Source organism: Saccharomycopsis crataegensis (genome assembly GCF_037102585.1).
Source record: "Saccharomycopsis crataegensis DNA, jcf7180000000084, whole genome shotgun sequence".
Taxonomy (NCBI): Eukaryota; Fungi; Ascomycota; class Saccharomycetes; order Ascoideales; family Saccharomycopsidaceae; genus Saccharomycopsis; species Saccharomycopsis crataegensis.
The window spans coordinates 608,520-631,761 of record NW_027043829.1 but is presented as its reverse complement, the minus strand read 5'-3'; the positions used below and the strand labels follow the sequence as shown (position 1 = coordinate 631,761).

General features: G+C 37.8%; 11 protein-coding genes across 11 annotated transcripts; 7 read left to right on the top strand and 4 right to left on the bottom strand. All coding sequences in view use genetic code 12, as the record gives it.

Annotated features, from left to right (window-relative positions):
- Window positions 1-68: 68 nt before the first annotated feature.
- Window positions 69-662, top strand: DASC09_032920 (CinA family protein; the record flags this gene model as incomplete). Its single annotated transcript, XM_064996891.1, has 1 exon — window positions 69-662. One exon carries the CDS (start codon window positions 69-71, stop codon window positions 660-662), a length of 594 nt encoding a protein of 197 aa, XP_064852963.1.
- Window positions 663-845: 183 nt separating this feature from the next.
- DASC09_032910 (uncharacterized protein) lies at window positions 846-2,000 on the bottom strand (the record flags this gene model as incomplete). The annotated part of the gene is made up of 1 exon (XM_064996890.1): window positions 846-2,000. One exon carries the CDS (start codon window positions 1,998-2,000, stop codon window positions 846-848), a length of 1,155 nt encoding a protein of 384 aa, XP_064852962.1.
- Window positions 2,001-2,449: 449 nt separating this feature from the next.
- Window positions 2,450-3,196, top strand: DASC09_032900 (uncharacterized protein; the record flags this gene model as incomplete). The annotated part of the gene is made up of 1 exon (XM_064996889.1): window positions 2,450-3,196. One exon carries the CDS (start codon window positions 2,450-2,452, stop codon window positions 3,194-3,196), a length of 747 nt encoding a protein of 248 aa, XP_064852961.1.
- A 427-nt stretch (window positions 3,197-3,623) lies between these two features.
- APL4 (AP-1 complex subunit gamma) lies at window positions 3,624-6,488 on the bottom strand (the record flags this gene model as incomplete). The annotated part of the gene is made up of 1 exon (XM_064996888.1): window positions 3,624-6,488. One exon carries the CDS (start codon window positions 6,486-6,488, stop codon window positions 3,624-3,626), a length of 2,865 nt encoding a protein of 954 aa, XP_064852960.1.
- Window positions 6,489-6,731: 243 nt separating this feature from the next.
- SRP102 (Signal recognition particle receptor subunit beta) lies at window positions 6,732-7,595 on the top strand (the record flags this gene model as incomplete). The annotated part of the gene is made up of 1 exon (XM_064996887.1): window positions 6,732-7,595. The coding sequence occupies one exon, from the start codon at window positions 6,732-6,734 to the stop codon at window positions 7,593-7,595; it is 864 nt and encodes a 287-aa protein (XP_064852959.1).
- A 288-nt stretch (window positions 7,596-7,883) lies between these two features.
- MSW1 (tryptophan--tRNA ligase MSW1) lies at window positions 7,884-9,068 on the top strand (the record flags this gene model as incomplete). Its single annotated transcript, XM_064996886.1, has 1 exon — window positions 7,884-9,068. One exon carries the CDS (start codon window positions 7,884-7,886, stop codon window positions 9,066-9,068), a length of 1,185 nt encoding a protein of 394 aa, XP_064852958.1.
- Window positions 9,069-9,336: 268 nt separating this feature from the next.
- On the top strand, window positions 9,337-10,674 carry PRP45 (mRNA splicing protein PRP45; the record flags this gene model as incomplete). Its single annotated transcript, XM_064996885.1, has 1 exon — window positions 9,337-10,674. One exon carries the CDS (start codon window positions 9,337-9,339, stop codon window positions 10,672-10,674), a length of 1,338 nt encoding a protein of 445 aa, XP_064852957.1.
- Window positions 10,675-10,910: 236 nt separating this feature from the next.
- Window positions 10,911-12,251, bottom strand: DASC09_032850 (lipase family protein; the record flags this gene model as incomplete). Its single annotated transcript, XM_064996884.1, has 1 exon — window positions 10,911-12,251. The coding sequence occupies one exon, from the start codon at window positions 12,249-12,251 to the stop codon at window positions 10,911-10,913; it is 1,341 nt and encodes a 446-aa protein (XP_064852956.1).
- A 644-nt stretch (window positions 12,252-12,895) lies between these two features.
- GPA2 (guanine nucleotide-binding protein subunit alpha) lies at window positions 12,896-14,362 on the bottom strand (the record flags this gene model as incomplete). The annotated part of the gene is made up of 1 exon (XM_064996883.1): window positions 12,896-14,362. One exon carries the CDS (start codon window positions 14,360-14,362, stop codon window positions 12,896-12,898), a length of 1,467 nt encoding a protein of 488 aa, XP_064852955.1.
- A 3,475-nt stretch (window positions 14,363-17,837) lies between these two features.
- On the top strand, window positions 17,838-20,300 carry DASC09_032830 (uncharacterized protein; the record flags this gene model as incomplete). Its single annotated transcript, XM_064996882.1, has 1 exon — window positions 17,838-20,300. The coding sequence occupies one exon, from the start codon at window positions 17,838-17,840 to the stop codon at window positions 20,298-20,300; it is 2,463 nt and encodes an 820-aa protein (XP_064852954.1).
- Window positions 20,301-20,809: 509 nt separating this feature from the next.
- Window positions 20,810-22,480, top strand: DASC09_032820 (uncharacterized protein; the record flags this gene model as incomplete). Its single annotated transcript, XM_064996881.1, has 1 exon — window positions 20,810-22,480. One exon carries the CDS (start codon window positions 20,810-20,812, stop codon window positions 22,478-22,480), a length of 1,671 nt encoding a protein of 556 aa, XP_064852953.1.
- Window positions 22,481-23,242: the final 762 nt, after the last annotated feature.

Genomic DNA, 23,242 nt, shown 5'->3' with positions numbered 1-23,242 from the left:
CTAATTATAAGAAAGATTTCATAGATCCCCCCCATCATCGCTACTCAATAAGCTTTTTGTATATAACAATGCCATTCGTCACCACAGAAGTCCAGCCAATCGTTGAGGAAATCGCCACGATCCTTAAATCAAGAAACCAAACCATTGCGGTTTCTGAAGCCGCCTGTGGTGGGATCCTTTCCGCCTATTTGGTCGCAGTGGCCGGGGCATCGAAATTCTTCCAAGGAGGAACATTGGTTTATAGCTTGAAATCAAAATTGAAACTATCGGGTTGGTCGGAAAGTGAAATTTTGAGTTATACTGGACCATCGAAAAAAAGTGTTCTCAAACAAGCAAGAAATTTGCGAATGGAATTGGGGTCAACTTATGTGTTGTGTGAATCAGGTTTTGCAGGTCCTAGCGTAGATGTCGAAGGAGTAACGAGTTCTCCTAATGCTAAGAAACAAAAGATTGAAAACAAAGATAATACCAACGGAGAAGAAGAGACATTGCTTGACGATTCAAGGAAAGTCGGTACAGTTTATTTTGCAATTAGTGGTCCAAATGGCGAAGAAACTACAGTTGAAAATACCGGATTGAGTGATAGAGTGGAAAATATGGAAGAGTTTGCTAAATTAGGGTTGGAGTTCTTCTTGCAAGTGCTAAAAAATGCCGATAAATAATCACCCATCGAAATATGGGAAATTCACTTCTTACAATTGTATTATTATTTATATATTATTAGTGTGTCAGCCAATATAAGAAAACGAGAAAAAAAAAAAAATTCAATACAATAATGGTATCATAAGAATTCCTCAAGCAAAATACAAAATTCCTGGAATGGAATGGTTCTGGGCTCAATGTTGTCAAATTAAGAACCCCACCAACGATGCAAACCCACCAGCAAGAATGTTTTTGCTCAAACTAGCAGCATTGTTGCTGGCGCTTTTCCAAGTATCTTCATGATCTTCATGGTCTTCATGATCTTCGTGATCATCACCATTGAGCGGCTCCTCTGGAAAAACAGTTTCATAACCTTCTTGATTAGCATCGGTATCAGTACTGTTGGTAGAAAAAGAAGAAGAAGAAGAAGCAATAATGGATCCCTCTTGAACATTTTGCGGCTCTTTGTTTTGAGCAATAGAGACTTCAAAAGCAGCAGACGCTTCAAGGTCTTTTTGCTCAAGATAATCAACATCATCCACATCTTCATCACCCCCTTCAACTTCTTCTTCAAAATACTCATTGAGCTCAGAGAAATCTTGGTCATCATCATCAACATTATCATCAGCGTCACCATTCTCATTGATTCTGCCTCCAGCTTGTTGGTTATATTTCAACCATTCTTGATGAGCCTCTTCAATCATTTGGGATTCTTCTGCATCTTGTGGCTCCCAACCAGGGATTTTTGCTTCAACCAAATCCTTATTGTGCTTGACATTTCTTTTAGATTCCCTATCGGCATGTTCTGGGGTTTCAGAAGATAACACAATATTGGCACAGGCCATTCTTTTTCTTCTTCTTTTGATTCTGGAATCAGAATAATGAACAACAATAGATTTCCCGATGATACTATTTGGATCACCTTGCTTCAATGAAAGATATGGGTCGTAAAAAGATGTTTCAAAGCAGGTAGTAGCAATCCAGCCATGCTTACCACTCAAATCCCCTACTTGACAAAGACTATCATGCTCATTAGGTGTGCATTTTTCAAACCCTTGATTAGGATTGAATCTTTTACCAGCAGAAGAGCATTTACCTTTGAAATTGAGTGAGTTTTCGTGGATGTGGTAATGTAACGGGTGTCTTCTTTTTGGCAAATTGGTGACGTCCCAATGAACTTTGACGGTGCCATTAGTCGCGAAGAACTTCATGGTTCCAAGGATACCCTTCCCACCATGAGGGAACTCTGCAACGGCAACGACATCTGATGGGTTATCATGGATTTCTTCAGCTTGGTAAGCATTAACTTTCAATGCCAATGTGCACAATAAAGATAAAAAGACCTGTTGATACAACATTGTGTGTGTATTTTTGGAGGTTAGTGTTTCACTGAAAAAGCAAACTTGGGTGTAGAGAGACGGATATTCTAAAAGGAAAGAAAATTTTTAGGAGTGCCAACTTCCATTGGCCTAATATAGTCTTTGTGAAGATAATAAACGGTGTGTTTGTGTAACTGAATCTGCATGCTGTAGGTAGCTGGCCGGGAGTGCGGACAGCAAGGAGTTTTTTAGTAGGGGCGAGGATGATGTGCAGGTGTGCTCGAAGGTGCGGGTGTTTTTGAATAAGTTTTTCATTACGACCAATGAAAACCAATCGAAATAATCGGTGCTTTTTCACATATATCATATTATTATTATTGTAGACATAGATTGACATACTTGAACCAGTGTCTCTACCAGTGTCCTGTCGACATACCTATAATACACTCACACCCACACACACACATATATACATACTAAACGACACGATGCTTCGTTCAGTTTTCAACACTTCCAAGATCAACGGAGTGAAAACTTCTGGTCGTTTCTTCCATACCACCATCAAACCACAAACTTTCAACTTGCAATTGGAAACCGAAATTCGTGATACCATTGCCGCCCTTCCACCAGTGTCTAAGCTTTACAAGAATGCTGACGGGACTTCTCGTGATCCAAGCGACTCTGAATTGAAACTTCTTAGTAAATTGACCACTTTGACTACTGGCAGAAAGATCTCTTTGTTCGAAGGGCTTACTCTCAAGAAAGAATACGGGGATTTGTACATTGAAAACCAAGAGAATTTGGAATCTTTAGTTCCATCATACGAAAATGGTGCCTCAGGCAAGATTGTAGACAAAATACCTTACGAAGACCCATCCACTGGCGAAGTTAAATGGCAAGTGGTTCGTGAAGATGCCAAAGAAGGTTGGGAAAAGATTATGTACTTTGGATTTGTTCCATCCATGTTTTTGATGTTGGGGATCATTTTGTTCAAGCCAGAAGGTGGTATTAGAGAATGGGCCGACAAAGAATTGCAATTGAGAGCTCAAGAAGAACACTTCAAGGGTGACACACAAAAGGCCTGGGATAGCTTGAGTGATTCAGGTTTGAGTGCTGCCGAAAAGAAGAAGAGAGATGAAGTTGTTGTGGAAAGAATCTTGAGTGGTGAATACGACAGATTAGCTGGTTTGAAGATAAATGCCCAAAAGTTGCCAATAGAAGAAGCTAAGCAATAAATCTTTCTACTATCAACAAAAAACAAATAAACAATAACAAAAATAAAATCAAAAAAAAACAAATAAAAAGATTATTATAATAATGAAATCCCATACGTTGACTTTCAAAAATATTATTGAAAGAAGTCTGAGAAACCCTTCATCTACTATATTCTAATAACGGATCATGTCGAACCATGCATTCACTTATTTCCTCATATTCACTTGTCATATCTAGTTTTATCTTTTGTATGTAAAATTGGTATCATAATATAATTTTTTCATCGAGCTTATAAAATTATCTAAAAATGCTAATCAAATGTTTGTATTTAACAACAAAACAAAAAGGAATTATTTATAAACGATGGTAAAAAACAAACAATACAAAAAATAAAAAAACAAAAAAAAAATAACAACAAACAACCTAATTTTTTTTAGAAAAAATTCCTCATAGTGTCTTGTTGACATTGTGGTCAAACAAAACATCCTTGGTAGCCCCATTTAATTGATAGCTGAACTTAACTCTCAATTTCAACTTAGAGCCAACTTTACCATTAATCTTCAATTCTTGTTTGTAGAAGTTGGTTTTATTGACCTCGGTAACCATTTCACTAGGAACAATCACCAATTTTTGTGATTTAGCAACAGCGATAAGCAAATTGAAGTTGGTAAGCGGGGCATCAACCGCCGATGAATTGAGAATGTAAATTTCCAACACCGCAGATCCTGTAGCCAAACTCTTCAAGTACAATTTAATACTAACATCTTCATTATTGAAAATCTGTTCATATTTTGCGTCGCCTAAGAATTGGTTGTTGACTGATGAGGTATTCCCAAATAAATTCAATACATTTTGAGACGGGCCCTCAGAAGCCGGAGCAGCAGTAGCAGCAGCACCAACCATCAGTGCAGCTTGTCCCACAGGTTGTGATTGTGATGACGATGAAGAATCAAACAATCCTAAAATATCGGCAGATGCAGGCTTAGTAGGAGCGACAGATGGGGCGCTACTACCAAAGATATCCGACAATAAATCGGCATTATTTTGAGCTGGGGCAGGGGCTGATGGTTTTTCACTGGCGTCAGTATCATCCATCAAATCTAACAAGAAATTATCGGTAGAAGTAACCGCGTTGGTAGATGATGCAGATAATGAAGCCGATGGATTATCCAAACTATTTGAAAGACTAACTTTACCAATTTCTTTGATCATTGGTGGTGGGATTCTTTCTAACAAACCGTTCTTAATATTGACGTCTTTAATGCTCATGATTTCCAAGTATTCAATCGCTTTCATTTGTAAATTGATATTGATTGAATCAGTGAAACTTCTAATCAACATTTCAATCTTTGCCACCGTTTGAAGATCATTATGCAAGACTTTAGAAAGTTTCAATAATGTGGTCAACACGTACGAGTTTATCAACTGACTGGTGGTAGATTTTGTCAACCTACTGAGATAATCGATAATCACATCACCGGTAATCACCGAGTTCGAATGCTCGAATTTTCCATTTAGTATCAAATCACCGTATTCACCCAAACACCATACATTGATCAAATTCAACCCATTGTTGGATAAATTATTATAACTTAAGTTAAAAATCTGGTTTAGACTGTCCTTAATCAAAAGTTGGTTATCATTGGCGTTGCTACCGCTGGCCGCACCGACACTCACCGGTTTGTTATTGGCAATATTAGAAATGATGGCCAAAATAAACAGAATGATATCATTGGTCAAATAGTTCCCATTCAAATTCAACAAGATTATCAAATATTTGAAAAAAAATTTCAAATTAGGAGAGTAGTTCTTCAATAAGATCGATAATTTAGTGGTGATGAAAAACTTCAAATCAAGGTTGTTCAACGAATAACTGAAAGAGTTATCCAAGGTTCCTGGTGCCGATCCACTATTGGTTTTCGAAGACGCTCCAGAATTCAATGAGAAGTCATTTAAATCTTTAGATAAGTTGTAACTGAAAGTATTAAATTCGTTGAACCCATTATTGTTACCGTTAACGCTATTATCCGCAGCAGAGTTTTCCAAGAATTTCACCAACTCTTTAATCAAAACACGAATGTTGTTCTCGTTCAAGATTTCGAAGATCAATTCTAAAGCTCTTCTCTTGATACTGATATCGTTATCAAATAAGCAGTTGATAATAATCGATTGATGTCTTTGAACAGTCTTTGGTTCAAATTTCACCACGGTTAAAAGAGTATTCAACGAGATATATTTGATATTGTTATCTTTTAAAGTCAAGAATTTACCCAATAAGTTGATCCCCAAAACTTTGAGGGCACTATTAGAATTCTTCAACTGGAAAATGGATCTGACCACTTCATACAAGATCAAGTTACCAGAGTTTTTACCAAATTCAACATTGGAAGAGATTTGGGTCAATAAATCATTGTATTGGTCGTTCAATCTGCCGTATAGCTTTGGAACATTGTACTTGTTTGGATTGACAAATTGTTGATTGTTTGTTTCTTCTCCCTCAATGACAACTTTAGATAAAGTGATGATTAATGTGATGGTTTGTAATAAAGAGACATGTAAGAATGGATCGGATATACCCATGATATCGTACTCAGGGTTATAACTAGTAGACGACAAGTTTTTCAAGATGACCAATAATTTTGGCAAGGCGTTGATGAAAAGCGCGGTTCTGATAGAATTGTCCCCATATATGAAGAAACTCTTCAACATTTGGCAAATCGCCAACAAAACAGAGTGATCTCTTTCATTGACGTTTAGCAAGTTGAATTTATTGAAATTCTCAAAGAATATTTCGATCAAATCACCGTTTTTCTCGATAATTCTTGCGGAAACCAAGATGGCTTTTTTCTTCAAGTAAGGATTGTTACCATTATGGGTTAAAATCCTCAACACATCGTTATAAGTATCGTTGGACAAATCGTAGGATAATACCGTGGCCAAAGTAGAAAGCGATAACGCAACAAAGAACTGGTTAGGATGGTTGAGGTCCTGTACTAACGAATTGGTCAACAATGTCAAGATTTCTTGATTTTCGTCCAACAACAAACTAGCGGCCAAGTAACCCAATCGTTTATCGATGAAGTTCGAGCTCGCCAATAATTTGATACATTCGATCTGCCCAAAATGGGTTTTTTCTCCCAATATATAAAGGTACAACAATTTCTGGATGTTGACCCTTCTCTTGTTGTTGGACAAGTTGACATCTTTGAATGCGGTTCTGATTGCGGCGGACTCTTTACGGATCACCGATCTTTCATCGGCAATTGTCTTGGAGTATCTGACGGCCTTGATGAAGGATTTAAGAGAGCCCATCTTTTTTATTCAATGATTTATTTTGTCTAATAAAGAAGGTATCTATCACCTCTATCTGGGAAAAGCTCCAATACTCAGGAATTTTTTTGATTTTGAATTTCACCACATTTTACACGTGGTGCGAACAAGAAAAATAAAGTCCTCATGAAAACCGTCAAGTACAGTCAGTCATCATCATCATCATCATCATCATCATCATCATTATAATATATTTATTACATCTTTTTCAGATATTAATCAAATATGGAGGAGCTCAAATCGCTAGTTACTCAGAATAACTTGGTGATCACCGTGTTTTTGGCGTTGTTGATCTCCAGTATTTTTTTAATTGTCAGTCGCTCCAGAAGTGGATTGAGCAAATCATCAATTGTCACCGAAGACAATTTGAACACCAAAAACAACTTGCCAACGTTCATAATTATCGGGGCTGCCGACAGTGGCAAAACCAGTTTCTTTCAATACCTTTCGTACCTTAGCACTGCGAAAACTGAAGACCCCGATGCTCCATTGATGAAACTCCAAGATTTGGACATCGCCACCACCAAATCGTTCAAATTGAACTTCGATAAGATTAAATTACCATTCCAATCGAGTTATAAAACCCAATTTTTATTGATTGATATCCCAGGAGAAGAAAAAGTGTTCAATGCGAAGATCAAGGAAATCGTCAATAATTTCACCAACATTAAAGGTGCGATCTTCATGATCGATGCCTCGGTGAACAACAACAAGATCAATTCGATAGGGAAACAAATCTTCAGATTCTTGATGTTGAGTGAAACCAGACCAAACGGGATTGACACCTTGTTGGCAATTAACAAAACTGACCAATTTGGTGCCAGGCCAGTGAGCAAATTCGGAGAGCTTTTGGAACAAGAAATTAATGATATCAAGAACTTGAATTTACAAAACTTGAAATCGGTGAAACAGTCTGCGGACAATGATGATCAGGATGAGCAAGATGAAATTCTTGAAGAGTTTGGGAATACCAATGTTAAATTCCGGTTCCAAAACTTGGAAGGGAACTTTGACGTTTACGGAGGTAGTTTACTTAAAGGTTCTGTTGATACTTGGATCAACTGGATCGATGAACGGGCCTCTAATTAATTAGCCATGCTCATTCAGCAATATTTTATTGTTCATTCTTTTTTTTTTTATTTTTTTTCTTTTAGCTATTGTATCATATTTATTTATGTATTTATTTCCTGTTAACTTAATGAATCAATCACCTTTATTTATGAGAGACTTTGTGTAAAGATAATGAACCTTCATCACTTTAAATACTTTTTTTTCTTGAAAATTACACCAAGAAAAAAAAAAAAAAAAAAAACCACACCATTTGACACCATTCATCAACTACCTCCAATAACATTAACAATCAACAACCATATCAATATGATTAGAAGAATCCCAGTATCTAAAACCATCGCCACCGGTCAGCGTCGTTTATACTCCAGTGTGAAACCCCTGGACAAAGGAACCGTGCAAACCGTTGATTACCAATCGAACATGGACATCCCCCCTAATTCCACAATGTTCTCATTAATCCAACCAACCAACCGGTTTCATATAGGCAATTACTTGGGGACCATCAAGATCTGGAGAGATTTGGCTAACAATCCTAACGTCCCAGCCTCGGGATCTAAGCTTATCTTTGGATTAGCCGACCTCCATGCCCTTACCTCTCCTAAAGATCCAAAACAGTTTAAAAACGCCAGATTGGAAGCCGTGGCCAGTATCATTGCTTCGGGAATCGATCCTAAACAGGCCATCTTGTTTTCTCAATCAGCAATCCCTGAACATTGTGAATTGTATTGGTTGTTATGCTGTCTTACCGGAATGGGTCAATTGAACAGAATGACCCAATGGAAGGCCAAGAGTCAAGTCTCAGGCAGCACAGAAACCTCGGTTTTCGAGCCAGAAGTATTAAAGAAGGCCTATGCTGGGGTTTTCATGTATCCGGTGCTACAGGCCGCTGATATCTTGTTATATAGATCGACCCATGTGCCCGTTGGCGATGATCAAACACAACATTTAGAATTGACGCGTACCATTTGCGAATCGTTCAACAAGACTTATAAAAATTACAACTTCCCACAACCAAAGACGATTTTGGCCCCAACGAAGAAAGTGTTGTCATTGAGAGATCCAACTAAAAAAATGTCGAAGTCCGATCCCGACCAAAACTCGTGTATTTACATTACTGAGGACGCCAAGACGATTCAGAAAAAAATCAGAAAAGCGGTGACGGATTCAATTGATGGGGGTTACTATTTCGATCCCGTCAATAGACCAGGGGTTTCCAACCTACTCAACGTGGTCAGTGGGTTGCAGAATTGTCATGTCGATGAAATTGTCAAGGATATTAACGATGTGAAAAAGCTTCAAAATCACAAAGAATTGAAAGACTATGTCAGCGAAGCGATAATAGAAGGATTGAAGAGTTGTAAGACCACTTTTGCACAATTGATGGAGGATAAAAGCTACTTGGAAGCGGTGATAAAAGAAGGTAATGATCAAGCGAGGGAAATTGCTCTGAAGAACATGAAGCAAATAAAGACCGCAGTGGGTCTCAATTAGAAAGCTGGTTCTTTTATCAGTTGGTGGATGGGAACAATATAATATAGCACAGTATATATAGAACCATGTAATTAGACAAAACATATTATTAATAAATAGAGAATTATCCATAAATGGTTTCCCCATAAATGGTTTCCCCGGGTGCAGCACCCTTTAAATTGAAGACCAGAAAAAAAAAAAAAAAAAAAAGTTTCTGATAAACATATAGAACCCTCCAATTCAACAACCAATCAATATAATTTTACAAGAAAAGTTGAGGATAATAAAGATGAATAATAATCAGCAGGTAATAAGAGCATTAAAAAACGAAGAGTACGCTCAACACGAGCGAAATTTCTTCCAAGTTTCCTCAAAGAACAAAAAACTCTTGGATCTCAGCCTACCGACCCAACGAGAGATCGACGAATGTTATCAACGAACCAAAGCCGCGCTTCAACAGATTGTCGATGGGAAGATGATCGATAAGAGCAATACTGGGCAGATTTCCAATAGCAAAGGTGATAAAGATCTCTTTGTGAAGTATACCCCCACCAGTATGAATGGCAGCAAGCAATCACGAATGATCAAGATTGTCGAACAACAAGTGGATCCGATGCTACCGCCAAAATTCAAGAATAATCAGAAGACCCCCAGTTTACCAGATACGTTGTTATCGAACACTGCGGTGTTGAAGGATACGTCAGTTAAGCCGGGAGTGACTGCCGAGGAACAGAAATCATGGTACATTCCTCCGGCAATTTCCAATTGGAAGAATCCCAAAGGGTTTACCATTGCCATTGATAAACGATTGGCAGCATTCGATAATAAACTGAAACGCGACGGGGCAGCGATTGGCGATAACTTTGTCAAATTGGCAACGTCGCTTCGAAAAGCCGATGAGAATGCTCGAGAGGAAATCAAGGCGCGTAATAAGTTGAGGTTAAAAGTGGCGGAACAAAAGAAATTAGAAAACGAAGAAAAGTTACGGAATTTAGCATTAAAGGCTCGACAAAACCGATACAACAACAATAACAATAGTGGCAGTAATGATGGGAATCATTCGCAGGCTGATGATAATCGTCGTAGACGAGAGCTCGATCGTAAAGAACGGTTGATGAAATATGAACGACAATTGAAACAATCGAAGAACAATAATGGACTCATCAGTGCTCCAGTGGCTAGCGATACTTTTTCCTCTGCTCCGGGCCTCAATGACAATAATAGCAATGTTGACACGTTAATTGATGCTCGATTATTCACCGCCACTAACCGATTCACCAATTCTTCAGAAAATCAGGTTTACGATACCCCATTGTTCAGTCGTCACGAGGCGATCCAGAACATCTATACCGTCAACAATAGCAAGCTTGATAAACTGATTGATGGGACTGAGGAAGTAGAAAATATTGGGAAAACCAATCGTTTCAAAGTGTTGAGTGGTGGGGTGGATAAGAGTCAAATACAGGATCGTGAAGGGGCAGTCAGATTTACAAAGGCCGCTTCAAGTGCTAAAGATGATAAAGCCACAGGAAAATTTGGGTTAGATCATGGTAATGATGGTATAGATGAAGGTCCAGCGCGGAAGAAATCAAGATGGGAAGAAGAAGATGACGAAGACGAAGATTGAATGGGGGGAGGGGTGTTCAAGTTTGGAATTATTTATAGTAGCTAACTTATAATGATGAAGTGATGAACTAATTAGTCTTTGACAATGATTGTATGAATGTTGGTCTTGCTTGTTTTATAATTAAGTTTGCCCCGATCAATGATTTTCCATTACTTATAAATCATATATGAGAAAGAAAAGATTCTTACAAAGTGTTTTTTTTTTCTTATAAATCCATTCAATTCAAATGAAATCATTTATTTTTGACAATTGGTGATTATAAAAAAATAATCGGAATGTGCTCTTCTTTTAAGCAGAGGAAACCGTTGTATTGCGGAATTATTAACTTTTGACCAATCAACTAAATCTTTTATAATTTCTGTTCCATTGGTAATATCATCGTTATAAAATTCTGAATCATCGTCATCATCATCATCAACATCATCAACATCATCAACATCATCAACATCATCATTAACATCATGATCCTCATCACTCCATTCATCATCATCATCATCATCATCATCATCATCATCATCATCATCATCATCATATAAAGTAAAATTTCTTTCTATAATCTTCACATCTTCAAGAGCTTGAGGTAAAGTTTTTTTCATGATACACAATTCCACCCCGGTATGTCGATAAAAGATTTTATCGGGTGGTAATTTAGGCACCACATCTCCAAGATGCCTGATTCTTAGAAACGCTCCATTTTGCCGTTTGAACGTTTCATATTTTTCGTTGTCTCCTGATAACACTGTATTATACAACCGTTGAGAATTAAACAAATTATCAATGAATAACGACATGTGGTAATTGCCAACTTTGGGACTTCCTGCAGTAAGCACCACGGGATTTAATCCCAACAATTTATACTCGATTCCTGCAAAAATCGCCATGGCCCCTCCTAAAGAATGGCCACAAATCCACAATTCATAATCTGGATATTGGTGGGATAATCCCAATATTGTTTGATAATGGCTGGGAAACAACGACCCCATGGCACGTTGGAAACCTTTATGGACTTGGCACTTTACTGCGTTGTCACCTTCAGCTTCAGCTTTACCGCCACCGCCACCACAAAACCGACGGTACCGTTGATCAAAAGTCACTAATGATTCTAAATTAGGACGATACTCCACGAGGAAAAAACTCAAATCCACTAGCCAATCAATCCAGGTCTTGGATCCTTTAAACACCAATACAATTCTTTTAGAAATATCGTCGATGGCAATATACCCCGAGTTGGTGAACCGGGTATCGGCATGGCTTAGGATCTTTATATACCTCAACCCATCACAATATGAATAATAATCATCATCATCATCATCATCATCATCATCATCATTATCATCAGCGGTCTCCAAACATCGTTCTCTGATGGTCTCTGGTTCTAACTGATAATTGTTATTGTTGTGGTAGAGCCTGCTATATTTGATGCAAGTGCTGATTTTCTCGTATTTCACGGAGTCTAAAAGATCAAGGTACAAAGCATTGGCGATGGTCGGTGATTCAGGACGATTAATTGCAAAAATCGGAAGAAAATAATAGAGAAGAAGAAGGAGGAGGAGGAGGAGTGTTGATATAAATTGCATGATTTTAATTATGGCTAGAGTTTTTTCCTGATATTATTAATAAATATCTCTGCAATCTGTATATATTGTAAAATTTTTTTTTTTTTTTTTCATGTTGAAAATGGGTTACACAAAACCTACAGTAATTAATTAATGCATACTGGGTGGTTTCATCTACAATAGTTATTTCCCAAAATGATCATTGGTTTTAATAGATGTTTGAAATTATTATGAAATAATAAATAGTCAACAAAAATATAATGAGGAAAACACAACAGAAGGAAATAAGAAAGCGTGTAATTTTTTGTTAGGCAAATGATATAGTAGTAGTAGTAGTAGTAGTAGTAGTAGTAGTAGTAGTAGTGGTAGCAAAGAAACATGAAAATAATAATAAAAAAAAAAAAAAATGAATAAAAGAGCAAAAAAATAATAACACAATAACAATCATAAAGATTCAAAAAGAGAAAGGGAAAAAAAAAATGCCATCATTAAAGTGAAACACAAAAGAAATTAACAATCAATGTCTTATGATAGATGGAGGGGGGCGATGAAGCTTTCTGGCAATTGTAAAAACTCTTTTAAAGAATGTTTTTTTTTTCTCTTTCTCTTTCTCTTTCTCTTTCTTTTTCTCTTTTTTTAACAAATTTTTGGAAGGAATCAAAAAATTAATTGATAGTGATGATCCCACTATCTTTCAAACTATTCTGTAAAATTGTTTCTTCAACCGCAGCAAACACAACCTTAATATTTTTGGTATCGGTTGCCTGGGTAATATGAGGGAACATATTGAGTTTGGATCGGTTAACTTGCTTGAATCTCCACAAAACGTACTTTGCTGCCTTGGTGATATCGTTACCACCAGTGTAGTCAGGGAAATATTTCTCCAAAGGAGAATGTTGTAATTTTTCGGCAAACACATCGATTTTATTCAAGAACAACACAATCGAGGTTCTGCTGAACCATCTGGAATTTACCACCGAGTCAAACAATACAAGGGATTCTTCCAAACGGTTCTGGGATTTTTCTTCTAGCAAGGTTTGATCGTATTCTGATAATGAGACACAAAAGATAATGATCGTGACGTTATCAAAGCAATGGATCCATTTTTTACGTTCGGATCTTTGGCCACCAACGTCGACCATATGAATTTTAGAAGAACCCATATTGAATCGAGTTTCAAAGATACCGGAGGTCTTCTTTCTGGTCCGGAGAACATCGGTGACATCGGGCATGTAATTTTTCAGGGATATTCTCTTTAAATTCTGGAAAAAATATTTGGCAGAGTCCATCAAATAAAAGTCATCCTTGTGAACAATGAGTAAGTTTTTGGTGGAGTTAGCTTTCCATAAGGACGCGATAGAGGCACATAATTTTTCATCGAACAGTTGGTTTGGATCACTGGATACTGTTGCGTCAAGAATATATTGAATAGCTTCGGAAGTTAATGGATGCACTGTGTCGTCAAAATCGTCGTCATTATCAGAGTTATCGGCGTCATTGGGTAAGGCAACCCCATTTTTCACCACGGTTCCCACAGTTTGGTGAACCAATGCGACGTCCATGGAGATGGGATAATTATAATCCTGATAGCATTTGGCAATGGCTTTGGCGCAATCTAAAACATTACGAAACACAAATGGTTTATAGTCAAGTAATTCTTCCTTGGTGTAGCCGTTTTGGTGCAAGATTTTCATTTGTTTGAGGATTGTCGATTTACCACTTTCTCCGGACCCTAATAACAAGATCTTGAATTCCTTGTCAGAGGGGTTTTTATCTATTATACCACCAGCGTCGCTGGAAACTAATGTTGAAGAAGTGTTATTGTCGGTTGTTGATGTTGCAGGATTGGCTGATGATGGGTGTGGTTGGCCAGATTTTTGGTGGAGCTCATTGGCAAGCTTTTTATTTTCATTGTTGTTGTTGTTGTTGTTGTTGTTGTTGTTGTTGGTGGTGGTGGTGGTGTTGGTTATAGCACTGGTATTCAAATTTTGTGAGGCACTATTGCCACGATTGGTGGTGGTGATGGCGTGGGTGTTTTGATTATCCTTGCTACGACCAGTGGTGGTATTGGACGCGGTTGCTGGCGGATGGTGCTTTTCTGGGGTATCCGACGTAGATAAACACGAGCCCATTATATATATATATATATATATATATATATATATTTATGGATCTAGTATAAAATTGCAATTGGCAGAGAGTGTGAAAATGAAACGAGAAAGAATGTCAAGCAATGAGGATGGGTAAGATATATATGATGGATATCTGCAGCAGATGACAGGTAATTTTTTTTTGAAGGTAGGAATCAAGATTGTTGTCTATATCTAATGGTGTGTGTTTGTGTCTGTGTGTGAGAGAGAGTTCGAGAGATATATGATATATGTATAAATAGCAATAAGGAAGTTGGCACGAATTGAATTGAGAGTCAATGGGTTGGAGATGACCTGTAATGACACATTGGGGAGATTCAGCCAGTTGGTTGGGCTGTTTTTGTCTGTTTTTTATTTTTTGTCTGTTTTTTCTTCTTCTTTCTGCGCATCAGAAAAAAAAACCGCCGCGGCAGCAAGAAAGAAAGATTCAACCCTGGAATGGTTTGAACCCCGGCAAATTGAGGGAGGGAGAGAGAGAGGAAGGAATTATAGCACTGGGGGAGCTGACTGTTTAGTAGGCTGCTCCTTCGATCAATAATGATAATAGCGAAAACGATATTGGTGGTTGGCGGCTCTCGTCCCAGGATTTACCCGGCCTGGCTGATGACTGCTTGTGGTGTGTGATCATTGCAGCAGTATGCATTATCCCGCGTGAAACCCCCACCACCGTTCATCCTGTGTATATATTATATATATTATATTTATATTTATATTTATATTATCTATGAGGTATATATGGCACCGATTGATTGATGATGAGGGAAGCCTCTGTGTGCGTGTGCGTGTGTGTCAGTTATTGCCTGTTGTCCAACTTGCCGCTTCACTTGCCAACCTCCCTCGGATAAGACGGATGGATAGGAATAACGAAAGAAAGAAAGAAAGAAAGAAAGAAAGAAAGAATTAATTAATTAAAGGACAGTGAATACGCTCTCAAAAAATTTTTCCCTCAAGCGTATTCCAAAAGAAATACAATATAATGATTATATAAGAAGAATATGCATATGTACAAGCATCAAATTTCACTGGTGACGGAAATGTAATGGCAATTAGGGTTGTGGTGATGATGATGCCCTTCAATTGTTGTTGCTGTTGCTGTTCGGCAACCACAAAGTTTCCTTCGATACAGGGTGATAATGCCAACCTAAAGTCTAACAAAACAAATCAAAACAAAACAAAACAGCTGTTGGCAACTTAATAATCACCATCTGTTGTGACATTAAGTTTCGGCCGCCAAAACAATTAACAGAAACCGGGTCTCCGCATCATCCATATGTCTCTCTACAACACTGCTTGCTTGATTCGTTCGTTGGTTCGTCCGTCCCAGTTTCTACCTCTATTATTACAACACAATACAATATTTTTTAATAATAACAACAACAACAATAATAATAATAATGATAATGATAATCATCATTCATCCCCACCCCCCATCAAAGCCGTTGGAAAATTAAAATTATAACCTGATTTTACACTGTTTGTTGTCTTATCCACTGCAGATTAATGTACTGACAATCGCACTATAATAACATAAACACCCATTAGAGGATTGAGGTGGACTGTCTTTTGTTTCAAAAGAAAAAAAAGAAAAAGAGAAATAGCCCGTTTCTGTTTTAGCAGTACCCTGGTATCAAGCATTTCTGCCAAGGTGGTAGGTGTGGTGTGTGGGGTGTGTGTGTAACTTAGTCAAGCTGTAGCCCCCCCAAAGTTTGATGTTTTCAATATGCACAGGCGTCTCTCGCCTAATTTGTCGCATTAATTTCTATTCTTCTGTTGATAATTACAACGTTTTTTAAGTTGGCTTCTATATTTAAGGGAATGGAAAAAAAAAAAAAAAAAAGAAAAAGAAAGAATGGAAAGTGGGATAGGGGGGGGGGGACACTTCTTTACAAATGTTGATTAAAGTGATAGATAATTTGGTTGGTTAATTTAATTTGATGATTCTGAAAAAGACAACTTCTGCCACTACTAATAGCTACAGTAAGTAGTAGCCTTTAGCTGCGATGTGTGTGTGTCACCTTGCCAATACCGTTGGATTCCATCCGCGTGCCTCTGGCTTCTACCATACATGGCTGCTGGAGTTGGCTACTAGCTAAACTAGTGAAATAAGGGTCAGTGAAAAATATCGCTGAAAAATAAGGCAAAAAAAACTTTGGGGAAAAGGTTCTTGAGGGGAAAAAAAAAAGAGTTTGAAAAAAAAAACACGTTGTAACCCAAACCTGGTGAATATCTGTATTGTTGTTGGCTTGGTTACCTTTGGCGCCAATATATATATATATATATATATATATGGTTGAATGTTGATCGACGCGAATAAAGCTTGTATCAAATTCTTACTGTGCAAATATACTCAATAGCATTGCCAACTCGATTTGGGTTAGTGGTGGATCTTCCATACAGCACTAAAATAAAAGATTTTCGTTATCACTGAACAAGAAGTCCGAGAATAGAATTTGGTGCATTTGGTGGAGCCGTGTTTGAGGGGGGCATCACAAGAGATTTGTCAAGAATAATAGCCTGTTGTGTTGTATCGGTACCGATAATCATCCCTTTTGTATAGAACTATATATAGCCAAAGACGGTTCGTAAATGTTGTTGTTGGTGTCAATGTACACATTACTGAACATAATAAGTGTCTTCTAGAACACGCCCCAATGCGTGATAAGAGCAATTTTTTAATGGGACTGCATTTAGCCAAATGCTGTTGTGTTTAGTATCCCAACCCTGATAACATACATACAGACATATCAACTATTCATTCATGTCTTGGATGTTCTCGGTATTGTGGCTTATACCAAAGTATGTTTGTTTTCTATTCTATGCACTAACATAAATTGAAATAGGCCCAGATTATTCCAAACAGATAGAAATCAAGACAATAGATCGAGAATAAGCTTTCTGTTTTTCTTGTTGTTTTTGTATATTTTTTTTTTTTTTTTTTCCTTTTTTTTTGTCTTTCTTTTTTCTTTTTGCCCTTTTGGGAATAAACCACACAGATCGCAAAACTCGCCAATTTGTTTGGCCAACAATACGGTTGGTTGGAACAGCGTGGGATAGTATATCTCTCAGTCTATGTTTGTTAGGAGAGACTGGGTGAGTATTATATATAATATATAATATAATATATATATATATAGCTGGCAGCAGTAATGTCGTAATAGAACACCCACCGCTGCTCATCGGCGATCAATCAATCAAGCAAAGATCTTCCTTTCTTCCAACTGGCGTAACTTCCTTCCTTCGTCCTTCCACCCCCTCCGTTTAACCTTTGACGGCGCCGCCGCCTGCCGCATTCGCCCAAACTCAATTTTCTTTTGGTTTTTTCCTCCTTCCAAAAAAATAAAAACCAGTTGTTTTCCCCGTATATAACTTATCGATTATTATCTCCATTATCATTTCGTTTTATTTCATTTCATTTCATTTCTTTTCATTCCATTCCACCTCCCACTCACCAATGATAATGACCTCCTCAGACCCGCCTTTCAAAGACTCCTCCAGTATCAACCACTACCTAAAAGAAATCCGCTCCAGCAATGGCTCCCACAAACTATCCCTGAATATGGCGCTCTCGTTCCTCGATCTTTTACATAGAAACATCATCGCCTTTCCCTCCCACGACAAAGAAAAGGCTAACTCCATCGCCACTCTCTCCAACCTCACCCATTTCTTGCCTGAAAACTCCACCGGCTTGTCAAAATATTTATGCGATTACAACTTTGTCGCCGCCATCGTCAATAACGCCATCTTGAACCCCTTCGATGACGCCCCGTACTCGATCATCAACTCCCTCCTTAAAACTGACTTGGTTTCATTCGAAAACCTAGAGGTCAATGCTGCCGCCCCCGGCGACATCTACAAGACATTCATGTCGGTTCTTATCAAACACCCCCAAATCGTCGAGAATATCCCCAAAAGACTCCAGTCCACCAGCAGAAATTTGGCCCCGTCATCGATCGAATTCGTGATGTTGATCACCATGATCTGCGCCCCAATAGAACGTACCAATTATGCTCTTAAGATATTCATGATCTTTTGTCAAGAAAACATCTTTGAGCTCATCAACGACATTTTTGAAAAATCCCAGTTCAACGCTAACCATACCGGGGTCGTGGCATTCCCCGTCAGCACTAAGTTATACAGTATCTTTAACACCTGTTACATCAAAGCGTTTGCAATGATTCTCGACAATTTAGCCTCCACTACCGTGGACATTCACAACAATCAGCTTCATCAAACCATATTGAACACCCTCGTTCAATCGATTAAAAACTTCAACCATTTGAACGTCGGTAATTCTTTGGGGAAATACAAGGATACTTCCGTGCTTTTCCACAAATTGGGGTTCTCTAAAAACCCTAGCGCTTATATCGTCTCCCACTTCTCATTCCCGGTAATTTTCACCGTGATCACTTTCCTCATCAAACCCTCGGTCAACCGCTTCAAATTGAAATGTAAACAACAATATTTACTCGTGTCGTCCGAAGCAAAAAGATTCCCAATGAACAAGATGTTGTTCGAAATCTCCCAATTGCTTCATTCGCACAACGCCATCAATAATACCAAAAACACCGAAATTTACCACAAATACATTCTCTATTTCGATCAAATCTTCGCGTTATTGGCCAGCAAGGCGTTGGTGTATTGGGAAGAATCCCACGCCGACAGTACCGGTGCCAATGATATCACAGCAATGTTGGAATTGCTCAAGTTGGATATGAAGTTCATCAACTCGTTACTACTCCATGCTAAAAGTTTTGCCCCGGTGCAAAAAAAATCGTTGGCGTTGTCTTATGGAGATATTCGAAACATCGAATCAGGGTTCCTTAGAGATAATCAATACATGAACGTCATGAGCTCGAAAGACTTGAATGGTTTCGACGAGCTTCTTATTGAAAATCTCAAGTTTTTCATTATCAATGAACGTTTCAACGAATTGTCGGTGGGGTGCTTGTGTTACGACGATGATCCTGATTTCAGCACTGCCAGCAGCAACTTCAGCATGAATTCTACTAATAAACTGAAATTAAAGAAAAGAATTTACATGGCGTTATCGACCAACAAGACTTCCATCCTTTATAGAAAAATTTCGGAAAATCAAGCGTTCCATAATGGTAATCACATGGATTTGGATACTGACAACAGTCATCAAATTCCTATCCGATCGATCAAGAGAATTGTCATCAATGATGATAAGTCGGTGTCTAGTGGTGCGGTGTCTATTAGTAGCTCGTCGGTAATGGAAGGTTACTCCAAACAAAGACAGAACCTTGGTTCGGTTTATCAAAGATTCATCCGGATGGGCTCAGGTAACAGAACTACGAAAATTTCTCTTATCAATCATGAAAACGACGCGTTTTTCACTTTCTACATTGACAACAAGCACAGTTCGATGCTTTGGATCGATTCTTTGATGTTGTTAATTAACAAATTCAATTTCGCCAACGTCACCACGGAAACCAAATCACACATGGAGAAATTGTTCGATATCAAGCGGGGGATGCAGTTTTCTCTGTTGAAGGATATTTATGCCATTGAGAGTATGAACTTACCTAACACCATTTTCAACTTCAACATCAACGACGTCACCATCGATAACCATAAAGTGGACGATAAAACCATGCATGAATTCTTGATCCAACAACTTGACGACATCAAATTCGACAATTTTGACAAGCTCATCAAGCGTGATTTCCAAAACATTTTGAGCAACGAATACTCTTTGGATTCGAAGAATTCTAATGGTGGTGATTCATTCAATAATATTTTGAAGAAGAGTTATCGAAATGAATTGAAGAGGAATAAAATAAAGAGCCCAGAAACTTTCGAAGACTCCAGTACGCTTTCTCTGGCTATTGAAGAGGACGAGTTTGATTACAGTTATGATGAATTAGCGGCGATTGGTAGCAATTTCTACTATACCTGATATATGTAACTTTATCTTTTTTTTTTTTTTTTTTTCTCTCTCTTCTTCTCTTTTCTTTTTTTTTTTTTTTTTTTTATTTCCCCCCGGTTCTTCCTTTTGTTCTTGGTTGTTTAATTTGCTGAAAAATTTGGTAATATTTTTTTTTTTTTTGCTATTTATACTATATACATATATTTATTTATTTTTCCCCCTTCTTTTGTTTCAATCATAGTTGTGTTAATTGTTAATTATATTATACCATTCTTATATATCTACAGAAGTCGTAGAAAATGCCCACTGTGTAGTAATAATAATACACTTGTGGTGGAGTCGCTGCTTGGAAGTTTCGGATATTTTTTTTTTTTTTTTTTTTTTTTTTTTTTTTTTGTAGTTTTTTTTCTTGGTGGACATGTTAAATAAATCGATGTTTATACAAATAATTACATTCATTACACCATTGAAGATCAATGAACAACAACTGTGCTCAATGATATAATCAACAAGAAAAACAAAAAAAACAGAAAAAAACAATGCTGTTCCCATCGCAATACATATTTGTCCAGTTGGTACTACCACTACCCAGCATCATGGGATTGGCGATCGCCAACGACAAATCACCATCATCACCTTCATTGTCATCATCGTCAGAAATCTCCAACCTCACGTACGGTTTCGCGGTAATCTTCTTGATATGGTACTTTGTGGTATTATCCTTGGCCTATCTAGGGGTGGTGGAAATCTTCAGGAAGTTTAACCATTCCATTACTGATATTGCCACGCCGCCATCATCATCATCATCGTCAGACCTAGGGTCCGTCGAAGGGGTGACGATAATCCGTCCGCTAAAAGGTATTGATGCCCAAGTGGAATCATGTCTTGAAAGTTCATTTGTTCAATACTACCCAACTTCCAAGCTCGAAGTGTTGTTTTGTGTCGAAGACCCCAAAGATCCGGTGATCCCTATTGTCGAAACCTTGATCGACAAGTATCCTAACATCGATGCCCGGCTCATGATTGGCGATCCCAATAATCCTGACCATTACGGTCCCAACCCGAAAATCAATAATCTTGCCAAAGGGTTTGTTGCCGCGAAACACGATATCATCTGGGTGATGGATTCGAACGTATGGGCTTCGAATGGGACATTATTAAGATCGGTGCACGCATTGCACCATTCGTTAGATAATGGTCGACAAACTTATGATCGTCGTACTGGTCAGGGGAAACCGGTGAAAGTGGTGCATCATTTACCGTTGGCGGTATCGTTGAAATCGTCACAGTTACTAATGGGACCATCGTGGTGGTCGAACATTGGGTCGAAATTGGACGAAGTATTTCTTAAGACTTCACACGCGAAATTTTACGTGGGGTTCGATAGATGGGCCGTTGCCCCTTGCGTCAATGGGAAATCCAATCTTTATCGACGTTCGGATATCGATATGGCAGTGCAGCACATTGGCCGAGGACAAATGCCCAGCGTTGATGGGGAAAGTGGTGATTTGCTGAAGGACGCCGCTTATTATGGTTCCACCAAAGGGTATGGGATCCGGTATTTCTCGAAATTCATTGGTGAGGATAATATGATCGCCATTGCGTTGTGGGATATCGGTGGCCGTACAGGGTTGACGGGGGATTGTGTGATTCAACCATTGGGGAATAGAAACAGTAGTATAAAAGATTATATCTTGCGAAGATCTAGATGGCTAAGAGTGAGAAAATACATGGTATTAGCGGCAACGATACTTGAACCTACCACCGAATCTATCGTCGCAGGGATTTATGGGACGTTTGCGGTGTCGGTGTTATTCTTCCAGCAGAAATTCTCGATATCGTGGTTATTTTTCCATTTTATAGTCTGGTATCTCACCGATTACTTGCAATTTGCGTTATTATTGAAATATTCGGCGGCGGAAGATTCACGGATCATGAACTCCAGTAACTATATCCGGCCATTTTTCACTGAGCCTGATTATAATCGGTTTTTCGATCTAGAATTGTTGCTTCACTCGCCAAGATGGTCGAGGTTTAATAAGTCGGGTTTCACCCGCCAGTGTTTCAGAGTGCTAGTATGGAGTTTCTATTGGTTTATGAGAGAAATCTTGGCATTTCCGATCTGGGTGTACGCGATGGTGGGTACCACGATTGATTGGAGAGGCCGGCCATTTATTATCAAATCTGATTTGACCGCTGAAGAGATGTAGAGAGGAGGGGGGCTGACTTTTTTATTTTGTGATTATTATTTGTCATTTAGAGATTATTATCTTCTGAATTATCTTTGTCATTAAGGATTACTTTGCTCATTGATTCTGATAATTTGGGAATACCAAATGAGAAAAAAAACTGGTTGTGTTTGTGGATTAATGTTGCAAATTATCATTATTATTATTATTATTATGTTATGTATATATATATTATTATTATTATTATTATTATTAATTTTTTTTTTTTTTCTATTTTTTTTTTTAGGTATTTCTTGTTATAGAAGCTTCTTCATCAGATTATCATTCTAGAAGGTTTATTATGTGAATATTGTTATTGTACTATAAATATAAACAGACAGCTTTTAATTGTAAAATGTTTTGATTGTCAATGGATAAGTAAACTCCACGATTGAATTTTGTTATTGTTCGTGTAGCATAAGTCATGCCCAAGGTATCATAATACTATTGTCAACGTACTTCTAGGATGCATTAGTTCACTAATAATTCTTCGTGGAGCATCGTAGTATTTTGAAGAATTTCCTAATAAGGTTTCTTGGACATGCCAGGACAATTATTCTATTGCTTTATATAACTTTATACTATCTTCTATTATCTTCTATTATCTTCTAGAACAATATAATAGTTCTAAGAGAAGATCAAACTACTTAAATAGAACGATCTTTCTCGTTTTTCCAATTTTATTATTCTTATTTTAAAAGGACACGCTTAAACCTTTTTACAGTATTTATACTTACTTTAGCA